The sequence below is a fragment of the Sphaerodactylus townsendi genome, linkage group LG11, assembly GCF_021028975.2.
Source record: "Sphaerodactylus townsendi isolate TG3544 linkage group LG11, MPM_Stown_v2.3, whole genome shotgun sequence".
NCBI classification, from domain to species: Eukaryota; Metazoa; Chordata; class Lepidosauria; order Squamata; family Sphaerodactylidae; genus Sphaerodactylus; species Sphaerodactylus townsendi.
The window spans coordinates 76817855-76833440 of NC_059435.1; the positions used below are offsets into that span (position 1 = coordinate 76817855).

Consider the following 15586-nt stretch of genomic DNA (forward strand, 5'->3'; position numbering starts at 1 on the left):
GGGCCCGTTCAAATGGGAGAGAAAAATACAGGGGGGAGCACGTTTTCTTGGCTGCGGTGATTAGGGTAGAGAACTCTCTATCCAATAGTTGACCTTTTAATTTCCTATAAGCTTCTGAATAGGACAAAGGGCAAAGTGAATCCACTGACAGTCCGATAGAGGCAATTTTTTCTTCAATAATGGAAATGCTGGGTTTTTTTTAACTTCCCACTCCTCCCTGGACTCAGACGTAGAGTCTTGGGGCTACAGGATTAAAATAATTTAACAACCAGTTCTGGTGGTGGGATTCAACTAATTTAACAACTGGTTGTTTACAAGCACCATTTTAACAACCGGTTCTGCTGAAGTGGTGCGAACCGGCTGACTCCCACCACTGCGGTCCCTGCCCTCCGCAGACGCTCCCCTTCCCAGGCTGACCCCCCTCCCCAAATCTCCCAGAAGATCCCCCTCTGGTTAGCAAGCCCAGGTCAGAGAGATGTGAAACGGCCCAGTCTTACTTGCTTCAGAGTTGCGATAATGTTGCTGGCCCTCAGCTGGAGCAGGTTTCCAATGAAGGGCAGGGGGGTCGGGCCGGGGGGAAGGTTTGTCATCTTGGTCCTTTTCCTCCATGCCGCCAGGAGGAACAGGCAGGCGAGGTTGACCAGCAGGAAGGCCGAGGTGTTCCACAGGAGGTCCATCCCTGCTCTCCGCTGTGAGCGAAAGTTGGCTGTTTATTATACCACTTCTAAGAGCAGCGTTCTTGGCACCCTCAGGAGCTAGGTGGGGGAGATTAGCATTCAGCCTCCCTCCGGGTGAATGATCTTTATTAAATATTTGAACGTTGGAACAGAGTTGGCACAAGCGATTTCAAAACGCATCCCTCGCTCTCGGTCACAACTCGTTTGCCGGGGTCGTCTAAGGAGACAAACTATATCCCAGTGCCACCCGGTGCAAAAGCTCTCCATGTGGGAGGGGAAATGAGCTATTGACGTGCGGTTGTCCCACACACCCCTCCAAAGCGTCCAGAGTCCTCCTCTAATCAGGTGAACTGGGTTTGATTCCCCACTCTGATACTTGAGCTGGGGAGGCTTATCTCTTGGACCAGATTAGCTTGTGCACTCCAACACATGCCAGCTGGGTGACCTTGGGCTAGTCACAGTTCTTTGGAGCTCTCTCAGCCCCACCCACCTCACAGGGTGTTTGTTGTGGGAGGGGGGAAGGGAAAAGAAATTGTAAGCCCTGAGCAGGTGTTGCCCGGGCTCCATTTCCCCCAGGTACGCCTCTGCCTGGAAGGCCTATAACAGGGAGGTTTGTGGAACACACCGGCCTGGATGCAACTAAGCAACTTGATTGCTTCACCTTCTTCCTGTGCTGGACTCTGTGGCCCCTGACCCCTGGACCAGACCCCTTTGGACTCCAGACTCCTGCAACAGATTCTGAGCTTGGTGAAGTGATGATCCCGGTGTCGAACCCTGGAACTCTCGACTTGGCTTTCCCCAGTTGCAGACTTTTGTGGCTGGCGCTTGGCTCCCTGCTTCTCTCTCCAGGCACAGCCTGTTCTGTAACCGGAAACCCCGGGCAATCAGGACAGTCTGTTTATTTCCTCGACTCCCGATCCTGCTTGTGTGTTAGCAAAAATCGGCTTCTCAGAGGGCCCATTGTGCTTAGCTGCGGCTCAGATCCAGTTCTGGCCATTTGCTGGTGCAAATACATGTTAACATCCCTTAGTTCACAGGTGTCAAACTCACGGCCCTCCAGATGTTATGGACTACAGCTCCCATCATCCCCTGCCAGCATGATGCTGGCATGGGATGATGGGAACTGTAGTCCGTAACATCTGGAGGGCTGCGAGTTTGACACCTATGCCTTAGTGCAGTGGCGGAGAACCTTTGGCACTCCAGATGTTATGGACTGCAATTCCCATCAGCCCCTGCCCCAATTCCCAATTGGCCAGGCTGGCAGGGGCTGATGGGAACTGTAGTCCATAACATCTGGAGTGCCAAAGGCTCGCCACCACGGCCTTAGTTGATGCCTGGAGATGAGCATTCGTTTGGGACCTCTTGGCACCTCCCTTTTGAGAGGAACCTTTGATCTACTCATTTCAGGAGAGGGAATTCCCCAGGCAGGAGACCCCATGCCTGCCCTTGGAGCAGCTGAATCTGGACAAATGTGACCTCACAGTCCACGCGGTGAGCAGTCAGTCTCATCCTCCGGACCAGGGCTACTGGCAGCCACATGTGGTGGAGAGCCACCTTTGCATTTCAGCTGACCTACGGCAGCCCCCGGTGGGGTTTTCCACGCACGAAACGTTCAGAGGTGGTTTGCCATCACCTGCCTCTGCCTGGCGACCCTGGACTTCCTCAGTGGTCTCCCACCCAAATACGAACCAGGGCCGACCCTGCTTAGCTTCCCAGATCGGACAAGATCAGACTAGCCCAGAGATGGTGAATCTTTTCGAGACCGAGTGCAGCCCAAACTGCAACCCAAAACCCACTTATTTATCGCCAACAAGGGCCAACACGGCAATTTAACCTGAATGCTGAGGTTTTAGTTTAGAAAAAACAGTTGGCTCCGAGGAGCGCGTTACTCGGGAGTAAGCTTGGCGAAGCAACCATGCAACGCTTCAAACGGGTGAATCACGACCCTAGGAGGGTTTGCTCAGAAGCAAGGCCAGCCTACGTGTGTGTGTGTGGGGGGGGGGGCGAATTTCCGATCCCCCCACATGACGAACTCTGTGCTCGCGTGCCCACAGAGAAGCCTCTGAGTGCCAGCTCTGGCACCCGTGCCATAGGTTCGCCACCACTGGACTAGCCTGGAGCATCTGATGATGTCACATCTGGGCAGGGGCGTAATGCCCATTGGGCAAGGTGGGCAGCTGCCCAGGGCACCACCTTGTGGGGGGCATCAAAATGCAGGGTTCGTTTTTGGGTATTTTTAGTAATTTTCCATTTTTGGCCTGCAGGGGGCGCATCTTTTAGGCTAGCGACACCAAAATTTCAGCGTATCATCAGGAGACTGTCCTTATGCTACCCCCCAAGTGAGGTTTGGTTCAGGGAGTCCAAAGTTATGGACTCCCAAAGGGGGTGCCCCCATCCCCCATTGTTTCCAATGGGAGCTAATAGGAGATGGGGGCTACAGTTTTGAGGGTCCATAACTTTGGCCCCCCTGAACCAAACTGCACCAAACCTGGGAGGTATCATTAGGGTAGTCTCCTGATGAGACCATGAAAGTTTTGAGACTGTGCCTTCAGAAATGTGCCCTCCCCCCCAGACTGCAACCCCCATTGATAGCTATGCAGAACAAAGATTCTTGGGCAAATTTCTGGGATGTTCCTGCAGGGGGCGCATTTTTGGATGTATTGGCACCAAAATTTCAGGGTATCATCTAGAGTCTGTCCTTATGCTACCCCCCAGGTTTGGTTCAGGGAGTCCAAAGTTATGGACTCCCAAAAGGGGTGCCCCCATCCCCCATTGTGTCCAATGGGAGCTGATAGGAGATGGGGGCTACAGTTTTGAGGGTCCATAACTTTGGCCCCCCTGAACCAAACTGCACCAAACCTGGGGGGGTATCATTAGGGCAGTCTCCTGATGAGACCCTGAACGTTTTGAGACGGTGCCTTCATAAATGTGCCCCCCCCCCAGCCTGCAGCCCCCATTGACAGCAAAGCAGAAAACTCAATGCAGAACAAAGATTCTTGGGCAAATTTCTGGGATGTTCCTGCAGGGGGTGCATTTTTTGATGTATCAGCACCAAAATTTCAGGGTATCATCTGGAGACTGTCCTGATGGCACCACCCAGGTTTGGTGCAGTTTGGTTCAGGGGGTCCAAAGTTATGGACCCTCAAAAGGGTAGCCCCCATCTCCTTAGCAAAGAATGTGGGATGGGGCACCCCTTTTGAGGGTCCATAACTTTGGACCCCCTAAACCATCCAACTCAGGTTTTGCCCAGGGCTCCAGTTTGCCTCGTTACGCCCCTGCATCTGGGGCTTTGCCAGGACGTGGTGTTGGAACGGAGCCCAACGTCATCCCTGACTTCCACTGGGTCTCCCACCAGCCTGAGGGGCCTGGGAGGGCGAGAGGGGATGGGAGGTCCCTTTGGCAGGAGACGACCCACCCAAGTGGGCACCTGGCAGCCATAGCTGGCTCTCTCGTCCACCTCGGGGCTGGCCAATGGAGATACAGTAACCACTGAGTAAGGGTACCCTGGCCCCTAGCCATGCTCCACACTCGGTTGCTCGACATTTTCCTGCCCCCCAACCTCCATGGCCTCATGAGGACTTGCTGCCAGACCCGGTAGCTGAGGCCAAAGAGCGTTGGCCAAGGGTGCTGGTGGGAGGGAGGAGGGGCAACTACATCGTTTCCCTTCTAGATCTTCGACCAGAAGGCAAATACATATTCTGACATCTTGTTGGAAACTTTTAGACCTACAAAAAGGGGCAGAAGCATGCTAATAAGTAGCCAAACGATAGAGCGGCTTGTCGAAGGCTTTCATGGTTGGAATCACTGGGGTGTTGTGGGGTTTCCCGGCTGTATGGCCGTGTTCCAGTAGCATTTTCTCCTGACGTTTCGCCTGCATCTGTGGCTGGCAGTGAGGGAGGGAGGGGATGGGAGGGAGGGAGGGGTGGTATGCAAGGGAGGGGAGGGAGGGAGGGGTCCCGGCATCTGGACATGGCCCACCCACCCTAGCAGAGGGAGAGGGAGGGGAGGGATGGCATGCAATGGAAGGGGAGGGAGGGAGTAAGGGGTGGCATGGAAGGGAGGGGGAGGGCCCCCGGCATCTGGACATGGCCCACCCACCCTAGTGAAGGGAGGGGGAGGGGTGACATGCAAGGGAATGGGAGGGAGGGGTGGCCTCCCCTCCCTGGCATACCACCCCTCCCTCCCTCCCATCCCCTCCCTCCCTCCCTCCCTCCCCGCTTTTACAGCCCTGGCCCCTGCTGGCGAAACGTCAGGAGAAAATGCTACTGGAACACGGCCATGCAGCCCAGAAACCCCGCAACACCCCACTCTCTTCAGACCCTGCAAACTTCTACAAAGCAGCAAAGAAGCCCAAGCCACCTGCCCAAAAGAAGACCAGGCTGGTACAAAAAAGGGCTCCCAGTACATTGCAAACGAGACAACCGACCAAGCCGTACCTGGGAAACGGCAGCTCCCTTTCTCGAATCCTGCAGCCGTTCCCAGCAGCAGCAGCAGCAGCAGCAGCGAAGGAGAAATTCCGAGAACACCTTTTAGCCGCTTCTGCTGCTGCTTCTCCCTGCCTGAGCCAGGCTGAGCTCTTCTGGTCTTTGGCACAGACACCCCCCTCAACAACGCTGCCCCCCCCAACCAGGCCCCATCTATTGACTGGAGGACAAGGAAGCCAGCGTCGCCCCACCTCTTCTGGCGAATAAACACAGGCGGGTCCGATCTCGCCACCCCGCTAGAAGGGCAGCAGGGATTACGAAAACAAAAATTCAAAGTTCATGGAACATTCATTCCAGTGTTAGAATAAAAGGAGAAAGGAACAGGGAGCTGGAAAGGAGCCTAACTGCGCGGGACTGAACTCGTCACCACGAAGCGTTGTAAACAAAGTCCAGCTGCTTAACTGGATCCAGAGAGATTTCCTGGCAACATCAGTCTTATTTTGAACCCATTTGTCATGCAAGTATTAAGTGCAAAGCCCCACAAGGGGCAGAGGACCTCTGCTCAGCCAGTGGCCACAGTCTGAGAAGCTCAAGTAGGGGAGTGCAGCTTGTCTCAGAAGGAGTGGAAAGGAGACAGCTGAGGGGGGATATGACTGAAGTCTGTAAAATTATGCATGGGGTAGAAAATGTTGACAGAGAGAAATTTTCCTCTCTTTCTCACAATACTAGAACCAGGGGGCATCCATTGAAAATGCTGGGGGGTAGAATAAGGACTAATAAAAGGAAACTCTTCTTCACGCAACGTGTGATTGGTGTTTGGAAGATGCGGCCACAGGAGGTGGTGATGGCCACTCACCTGGATAGCTTTAAAAGGGGCTTGGACAGATTTATGGAGGAGAAGTCGATTTATGGCTACCAATCTTGATCCTCTTTGATCTGAGATTGCAAATGCCTTAGCAGTCCAGGTGCTCGGGAGCAGCAGCCGCAGAAGGCCATTGCGTTCACATCCTGCCCGTGAGCTCCCAAAGGCACCTGGTGGGCCACTGCGAGTAGCAGAGAGGTGGACTAGATGGACTCTGGTCTGATCCAGCTGGCTTGTTCTTATGTTCTTATGACTTTGAACGTCTCGCCGTTTTCTCGACCTGTGGCTGCTGATCTGGTCCAACAGGAAGCCCTAACAGGATGTCTGGACAATGGCAGCAATGACCCTCTGACCAGCCTGCGGAGGGCCAGTCTTGTGTTCCGCTGACGAGGGGTCCAAGGCAGTGGCGTATCTGCCTAGGGACAAGGGGTACCCCTTGTCCCCGGGCGCCACTCTTCTGGTCACGTGGGGGGCGCAAAATCAGCCCCCCACATGACCAGGAAGTCCTGCTGTCTCGTTGTTTTCGCGTGCCCCTCTGAGGCACGCAAAAATGATGACAGCAGGACTTCCTGCTGCCTCCAAGTGCCCTCAACCCCGCCCTGGACTCCTCCCTCCCTTCGTCCCCCCCCATCCCAAGCCCCACCCCCCAGCCTCAGTGCTTATAAAAGAAGGTCTCCACAGCCGGGACTGCAGTCTCTTCTGGCCTGCCCGGAGGGAAGGTCAGAAGAGACTGCAGGCTGCCGTCTGGGAGCCCAGCTGGCAGGGGGAGCCTGGGGGGGCACCCTAAACCTTGCCCATGTCCATGGTGACATGGGGGGTTGAGGGCAGTGGGGGTGGAGCCGAGGTGGGCGGGGCAGGGGCAGAGCCTGGGGAGCGTCCTGGAGACAACTTGTCTCCAGGCGCCATTTACCCCTGGTACGCCTCTGGTCCAGGGGACACACTCTGTTCCGCTCTTGAGCACTGCAACAGGGGAAGAGGGGCGTGGGCTTCCCTCCCGTGCTGTTTTTGCCAGGGGAAAGGGCTGTGGGTGGCTGCTGGGCCCATTCTCTGGGTCCGTGTTTCTGTGGGTGAGCCAGACGGAGCAACGCAGAACTTGTGAGGTGAGTTCCAGTGGCGAAGCGCCAGTGGGGACATCCGGGGCGGCTTGTCCCGGGTGCGCCTCTGCCAGGTCACGTGGGGGGCGCAAAAACGCAGCAACGCCCCCTCCCCCCCCAGCTCGGCTCAGGCGGCCACAGCATCCTTGCAGGGCGGGCAGACGGAGTTGCAGCAGTAATGGATCCTATCGATGTGAACATCCTACAAAAGGAGGGGGCCTGAGGAGGAGCGCTCTGCCCCCTCCCTTCGCAGAGAGACTCTGCAGCCAGCCAGCCAGCCAGGCGAGCCGTGTGCCAACGACCCCGGGCAACTGTGACTGGGGGCGGGGTCAGGAGCCTGGAGGGCACCCAATCAGATGCAGCAGGGCCAGGCAGAGGGGGCGGGGTAACAAAGGGCAGGAAGTTGATAGAGGGAAAGCAGAGCAAGAGAGAGGAAGTGACGTGCGTTGTAAATCAGGAAGAGAAAAAAAAACGCAGCAGAGGAGAGACTCTGGAGAGAAGCTGCTGCCATGTGCTCTGCAGACTGGAACCTGGGAACGGACCACCCCTTTACTCACTCAGGATGCTGCTGCATTCCGAGGAAGAAAGAAGAGGGTCTCCCCACCCCTTTCTCTGGCAGCATCTCTAGGATTTCTAGCTTGCTAGCTTCAAGCCTTCAGTTTCAGTGGGTCAGAGGCAGCCAGGGACCCTGCGTCCGCTGAAGTTTGCTCCCCTCCCTCTGGGATGCAAAGCAAACCCCCCCTTTCTCTCTCCCTCCCTTCTGTCTGCAAAACAGACTTTGGTTGTAGTGAGGGAGGGCAGCTGCGGGGGGTGGGGGGTGGGGAGGGGAGCAAAACTCAGATTTAGCACCGGCCTCCATTTTCCCTAGCTATGCCCAGCAGGGTTCTTTCACAGAGCAAGGATTTGAGCCCAAGTCTCTCTGATCCTGGTCTGACACTCTAGCCACTACATCATGCTGGCAGGAAGTCCAGAGAATGTCCTTTCCTCTCTGTTGGTCCTTTCTGAGGTTAAACATGAGTAGCAGTGCCATTTGGGGGAGAGATACTATGGGGGTTCCTTATCTCTTCTGGCAGGCACACAGTCTGATGGACATAGTGACAAACATGTTGGACTAGGACTGGACTAAGATTGGAGTAATCCATTTGATTCATCACTTGGCCACTGCTCACCTCGAGCCCAGTTGTTCAGTGAGAGAGCACCTGCCTGGCATTTAGGACCACCAATCTCAAAGTGGGGCCTGGTCTTCCAGACTGCAGAGATCAGTTCCCTGGCAGATATGGTATAGAGTGTATGATATAGCATAGAGGTATAGGATAAATAAAAATCCTACAGTGACATATTGGCACTGGAGCTATTCCCCTCCCCAAATTCTCCCAAGGCACCCCCATCAAATCTCCAGAATTTTTGTAAGCCAGAGATGCTTAGCCCTGTTTGCCTGAATAAGAATACAGAGCTCAGTTCCTGGCACCTCCAATGAAAGAATCTCAGTTAGTAGGCATTGGGACAAGTTCTTTTCTTTGTATTGAGCTAGGTGGGCCAATGAGTGAAGGAAAATGTATTGTGAATAGTTCACAGCACAGTCCCTGTGCACAGAGTTACTCCAGTCTCAGCCCATTGATTTCATTCGGCTTCTGCTGAGGTAACTCTGCATAGGATTGCAGTTTATGTCCACTCTCATTATTTATTCATTCATTTAGTGGATGTTTAGCCTGACATTCTTGGTTATATTGCAAAAAAAGCAGAATGATTTGCAAGCATCTGGGGACAAAAAGAAGAAGCATATATCAGGTAGAGAAAGTTTGTTTTACAAGACAGTCAGTTCTGACTGAGGCTGCATAAGATGCTAAAATGCTTGGAGTACTAGTGGGTGTGGCCTCAAGGAGGTGATCTGGGTTCAAATCCCTTCTGCTTGGCCCCAAAGTGCAGAGTGTGACTTTGGGCTAGCCATGGATGTCTCTGCCTCGCCTGCTCTCTAGTTTAAACAACATTAAAAGTAATGCTGTTTCAGGGTGGATTCCCCCCTTCAAAAAATAGCATCACTTTAAATGTTGTTTAAACTAGGCAGCCCTGGGTGTGTTCAGATTTGTGTGTTGGGGCATGTTCTATAATATATTTTTTTTTTTATATATAAACCTTTAATGGCATAATTAAAACAGCAGCAATATACCAGAAAAATGGCGACCTCAGTGTAATGATACAATCTCCAGTACAGTTATAACCGTTTGCTGATGACAGAGCACAAAAAGTTAGCCAGCGCTTCCAATACACTTGCAGAACCACAATCCAACATCGTTACCACAATTGATAGATTAATATTATCAATGGGGGGTTTTAACCACGGGTTTAGATATTTACATGTTCTATAATGTGATGGTGACTTTGAGATGACATGGTCCAAAAAATGTTGTTTGGTCGTGGTGTGTGTGTGGGTTGGGGAGGGGGGGGGGCGCAAAACTCAGTTTTCGCCCCGGGCTCCATTTTCCCTAGCTACACCTCTGGTGAGTTCCCCTGTTCACTGGTTTGACTGCAGCGCAGGCCAGTCACCCTGATTCACCTCAGGTAACAAGTAACGTCTAGTGGCCCCAATCCCGCCCCCTGTTTCTCATCTGCAGAGGGAAAGGTGGGCTCCTCGTGGACCACGGCAGCCCCGGAAGCAGCCAGTGAGGACAACCACCAGACACTTAAGTGTTTTTTATTTCCATCAGGACGCCAGTGCGCAAGGGGGCTGATCTCTGCCCCAAGGGGGTTACAATTCAGATCTGAATGAGAAGATTCTAAAACGTCAGCACAGAATCCCCTTTAATCGATCAGTGTGCTAGAAAAGAACTGACTGAAAGCGGAGGCTGCACGTTCCAGTCAGGAGAGAGACGCAGGCGTGTGCTGGGACTTGAAATGACCGACCCAGAAGGCACCGGGTAGCGGAGGTGGACAGCGAGAAGGAAGCCTTTCTGGACAGCCGGCGTGGAGAGACGGCCAGGTGCCAGGTGCGATGCAGGGACTGGCTGCTGTCCCACACTACAGGGGGGGCCCAACCCTGTCAGGCAGCCACCTCCTCTTTGGCTGGCTCTTCATACGGAGGAGGCACTTCTGGATCCCGAATTGCGACATAGTCCTCACTGGCAGCCTGCAAGTAGAGGGGGAGAGCAAAGTGGAGAAGAAGAAGAAGAGTTTGGATTTATACCCCCTCCCCCCTTTCTCTCTTGTACGGAGACTCAAAGGGGCTGACAAACTCCTTTCGCTCCACTCCACCACAAACACCCTGTGAGGTAGGTGGGGCTGAGAGAGCTCCGAAGAACTGTGACTGGCTCAAGGTCACCCAGCTGGCGTAAGTTGGAGCGCACAAGCTAATCTGGTTCCCCAGATAAGCCTCCACAGCTCAAGTGGCAGAGCGGGGAATCCAACCCAGTTCTCCAGATTAGAAGGCACCTGCTCTTAACCACTACGTCACTGCTGCTCCTCAGCGTCAGTGCTCATGACCACGGCTGGTGCAGGTTACGGCTCACCGTACCTCCCAGTTCCAGGTTATCTGAGGCTGGGCCCACGGCTTATGGAGGACCTGGACAGACCTTGTGACCTCACAGTTCACAGCAGTTTCTCGTGGGGAGGCCCATAAAGGCCCGGAAGCCCTGAGATCGATTTCTGTGAGGGACGTTCCCGCGTGAGGGTGGCTCCCCCCCCCGCGCACTCCCCCCGCATCCTCTCCAAATACCCGCCAGCGGCAGCACAGACGACGGAGGCCATATCCAAAGCAGAAGAGGGCGACACACAGGGCAGCCACGGAGAAAATCAACAGCAGGACCTGGACGCCGCCAACAATTTTCTGAGAAGGAAAAGCAAAAGGGATTAGGAATATATCGGGAAGCCCTACACGAGAGGTGGCCAAACTATGGTGCTCCAGATGTTCGTGGACTACAATTCCCATCAGCTCCTGCCAGCATGGCCAATTGGCTGATGGGAATCGTAGTCCATGAATATCTGGACCACCATAGGTTGGGACACAGACTTCCCTCTGTGACACACCTCTGAAGATGCCAGCCACAGATGCAGGCAAAACATTAGGAGCAAGATCAACCAGACCACGGCCACACGGCCCGGAAAACCCACCACAACCAAACTAGACATGCTTGTTCTTAAAGAGGTCCAGGTTCCCCCACTTGGGTTTCTTGCAGCCCCACAGAAGCTGTGTGGAATAGTCTTTAAAAAACAGAGGGGAGACCACGCAGGCTTTGAGCCCGGCCCAGAGGGGGAACGGCTCCAGCCTTCCGTTAAACGTCATTTTCCCAGGCAGAAACAGCACGGGGGGATGGGTGTGTGCGCAACTGACTTACGGCAACCCCACCAGGCATTGTTTCCTAACCGTTTTTCGCTTGCAACCCCCTTGGCAACCGATTCCCCTAAAACTGTACCCTCAAATTAGCAAACCGATTACGTAAATTTTTCACATTCCACCACACGCTCTGACGTGTACCCCTGGGGGGGCCGAGAGAGTTCAGAGAGAACTGTGGCTGGCCCAAGGCAGGCTCCGTGCGGAGGAGGGTGGAACTGAACGGATCCACTGCTCTTAATCGCGTCACGTGGGGCAGGGGGCAAGACGTACTTGTGACTGCTGCTCCCCTCTACACGGAGCAGCAAAAAACGGGAAAATAATCCGTATCCAGGGCCATTTTGGTGGGGGAGAACAGTGGGGGGGGGGGCAGGTGCCTTTCCTGGCCCTGTAGTGGCATTCTGAAGCCCCGTGGGCTGTCCTTTATTTTTAAGAACATAAGAACAAGCCAGCTGGATCAGACCAGAGTCCATCTAGTCCAGCTCTCTGCCACTCGCAGTGGCCCACCAGGTGCCTTTGGGAGCTCACATGCAGGAGGTGAAAGCAAGGGCCTTCTGCGGCTGTTGCTCCCGAGCACCTGGACTGTTAAGGCATTTGCAATCTCAGATCAAAGAGGATCAAGATTGGTAGCCAAGATCGGTAGCCATATTTTAAAAAACCCATTCCCTGCAAGGATGTCTAGTTCAGCCCTGAAAAGCATTAATAAGATCCACTTGGCCGCCCCCCTCCCCCCCCGAGCTTGAAAGGACAGAAACACGTCTGTCACACACAACTCCTGCGTCTGACCGACCCATTCCCCACGGCCAGTGCTGGGGGTTTGGCCCCACAGTCGGGGCACAAGTGGGCTCCGAAGAGGTCCGCTCACCAGCATGCTCTCCATCTTGTACTTGCATTGGTCCTCTCTCCAGTCGTGGGAGGGGATCTGGGTGGCCATCCAGGACAGGTCGCGGTCTCCCCGTTCGCACAGCTGATCGACCCAGTAGGGTGTGTACGTGAGATACCTCACGTCTGCCGCCCCTAATGCCAAGCCGACACAGGCAGCCACGACACTGGTCAGGTTGAAGAAGGCAGCAAGGAGGACCTGGGGGGCAGAGAGGAAATGTCAGATGGGGGCAAAGCCTCCAAGAGAAGGGGCAGCCCCAGATTGGGCAAACCTCTGCCCTTAGGAAGAAGAAGAGGAAGAAGAGTTTGGATTTATACCCCCCCCTTTCTCTCCTCCAGGAGACTCAAAGGGGCTCACAATCTCCTTGCCCTTCCCCCCTCACAACAAACACCCTGTGAGGTAGGTGGGGCTGAGAGAGCTCTGAGAAGCTGTGACTAGCCCAAGGTCACCCAGCTGGCGTGTGTGGGAGTGCCCAGGCTAATCTGAATTCCCCAGATAAGCCTCCACAGCTCAGGCAGCAGAGCGGGGAATCAAACCCGGTTCCTCCAGATTAGATACACGAGCTCTTAACCTCCTACGCCACTGCTGCTCTAGAGGCACTAGAGTAGGGGTAACCAACCTATGGTGCTCCAGATATTCATGGACTACAATCCCCATCAGCCCAATTAGCCATGCTGGCAGAGGCTGATGGGGATTGTAGTCCATGAACATCTGGAGCACCATAGTTGGCCACACCTGCACTAGAGGAAGGTTCCCAGGGTGGTCTCAGAACAGCCCCCAACCCCCCATATGGGGTCCCTCACTCGCTCACTCACCCAGCAGCAGCCCCTGCGTCTCTCGCTCAGCACAGACCCGGAGCCGGACACGACAAACTGTGAAGGAAAGGCCAGTGTGGGTTGGGGCAGCGTCCGCCCCCTGCCAGGAAGGCCGACCCTGTTTTGCAAACTCCGAATCCTCGAACCCAGAGCCCGACTCAGGGAAGTCGGTTCAGAGGATCCCCCCCTCCCTTCTCAGTGAGGCTGCCCATGAGCCAGGAAAAGGCCACGCCTGATCCTCCCCCAGGGCGACCCCTCCATTGCCCACGCCAGTCTGGAACTGGGAGGGGAAGGAGCCGGGCATCTGCCGCGTGACCTTCAGTCCACAGGGACCCTCCCCGCCCTTGGAGGGCTCTGGCGTCCCTTTCAGAGACCCCCAACACTCACCAGACCCCCCATCCAGAAAGGGGCCCCTGATCCTATTGCTGGGACGTAGTCACTCATTACGCAGAGTAGCCCCCCAAGGCCAAGACACGTGATTCCAAGCAGGATCTGGACCCCCTGCAAGACAAAATGCCCGGGTCAGCGCCAGGAGAACAGACTCACACGCCAGTCTCCGGGAAACCTCACAGGTGCGAGACTCTCTTCTTCTTTCCCTACCCCCCCACCCCACCCCAGAATCTTTCCCTGCTTACCTTCCATCAGTGCTGCATGCCAGAATGTCAAGAGAGGAGAGGTCTCTGAGCATGCACAGAATACCTGTTCTTCACACTCAGATCTCTAGCACAGAAAATGAATGCCAGGGCCCACCAAGAGGTAAGTGCCCGCCTCTTGCCAAGTGCCGAGGCTGGCTGAGTTCCAGACTACTGGGGGCGGAGGCAGACCTGAACACGGCACAACGGCGTCTTAGTCGAATCAGGGGCGAACGCATTAAACGGCTTATGTGTTAGTGTCATATTTATTTATTTTACCTATTGGATATTCGTACAATGGCTGTTATTGTTACACATATGCTTTAAGGTTTTTATCATGGATTTCACATGTCACAGCTTGCATTAATACACTGTCAGAACCCTGAACTTAGAAAAGACATGTGATACCACCGAGGAAGGGATTTCCCGAAAACACCGACTATCACAAAATGTGTTCAGGATGCATTGGATGTCTTTGCTTTTGCAACTGCTATATGACCAGGAGAAGCACGCTTAACAATACAGCGTGCGGCTATCGTGAAACTCTCCTACTTTCTTCCTTGGGATGTTAAATTAGACATTAAGATCAACCGGTTGAATCCGGAATTGTAGCACCTGCGCTTTAAGACTCTTGATTCATACAGTGAACGTGGAAAGCTATTTCCTGGACTTGGGAGTTCCTGTTTACACTTGGATTGGTTGATTCTGGAGTTGATGCTTTTGCACTTTAGACTTGCACATAGCACAGTACTGTTGTTAGTTGTTGCATCCCTTGCTTCTATACATGTAGACCAGGGGTCTTCAAACTGTGGCCCTCCAGATGTTCATAGACTACAATTCCCATGAGTCCTACCACAGCCATGCTGGCAGGGGCTGATGGGAATTGTAGTCCATGAACATCTGGAGGGCCACAGTTTGAAGACCCCTGATGTAGACTCTTCCCTGGAAAGCTGAAAATAGTGCACATGAATACATGGGATAGGGACTATGCGCATTTCATGCTGTTCTTGCACCGTCTGCCTCTGCCCTTTGTTTAAAGTACTAAATATAGTTTAAGAGCTTACATCAGGTTTGCTTTTGACAGTGGCCCGCGGGCCGTATAATGCCCCAGTCTGGTATAGCAGCTTTGTTCTATTTATTTGGCTGAATTCCAGACCAGGACTGGGTCTCGGCACCTCCCTCTTCAGTCAGGAAGTTGAGGGCACCCCGGATTTCTCCCCTCATTGTGGGGTTCCCTCAGCCCCCCCCCTTCCGCAGGCCTTACCCCCAGCACTTTCTGCTCCCCGGTGCATTTGGCTTTGGCAGGCGATCCAGGAGGGAACTTCGGGGTCTCTGGCGCCGGCTCCTTCTTTCCACTTTCCACTTCTTTCCACTTCTTTCTACCTGCCTTCCACTTCTGGCTTGCTTCTGACACAGCTCCAACCAGGTAGGACAGCCAAGACTCCTGGGTGATGTTGATGTTCACCACGGTCTTGCCGGAGTCCTCGACGGAGACCTCGGTCCCGTTCACTTTGACCAGGCTGGTCGCCATCTTTCCAGCAGCCCAAGAACAGCCAAACACACCTGCAGTGACGGAAAGAGGGATGCAGGACAATGAGAGGGGACAAAGCACAGCTCTGAAAGGCCTGAGGCAAGATGATCCGCTAGAGTTGACACATCCACCCCATTCTTCCCAGTGGTGGGATCTAGAAAGCTGCCTTTGGATAGACTGGGCAAGTAGAGACCTGGAGGGCAGAACAAGACCCCAAACATCTCTCGCTTTAATGCCATTTCACCTGCCGTGGCTTCCCCGAGGCTGTTTTTATTTGGGGGGGGAGGGGCTTGCTGCATGGCTCAGTCTCTCTGGCATAGCTCTTCCTTCAACTCTCAAAACAT

General features: G+C 54.1%; 1 protein-coding gene across 1 annotated transcript in view; it reads right to left on the minus strand.

Moving 5' to 3' along the window:
• Positions 1 to 9733: 9733 nt before the first annotated feature.
• LOC125440661 (transmembrane protein 176A-like) overlaps positions 9734 to 15586 on the minus strand; it is a 9043-nt gene continuing 3190 nt past the window's right edge. The window contains exons 2-7 of the mRNA XM_048510519.1: positions 14976 to 15274; positions 13467 to 13580; positions 13080 to 13136; positions 12247 to 12462; positions 10767 to 10877; positions 9734 to 10181 (exon numbers count right to left, since the gene is read on the minus strand). Of these exons, the coding sequence (XP_048366476.1) occupies positions 10095 to 10181; positions 10767 to 10877; positions 12247 to 12462; positions 13080 to 13136; positions 13467 to 13580; positions 14976 to 15274 (884 nt within the window). The 3' untranslated portion in view covers positions 9734 to 10094. The remainder of the gene's footprint in view (positions 10182 to 10766; positions 10878 to 12246; positions 12463 to 13079; positions 13137 to 13466; positions 13581 to 14975; positions 15275 to 15586) is intronic.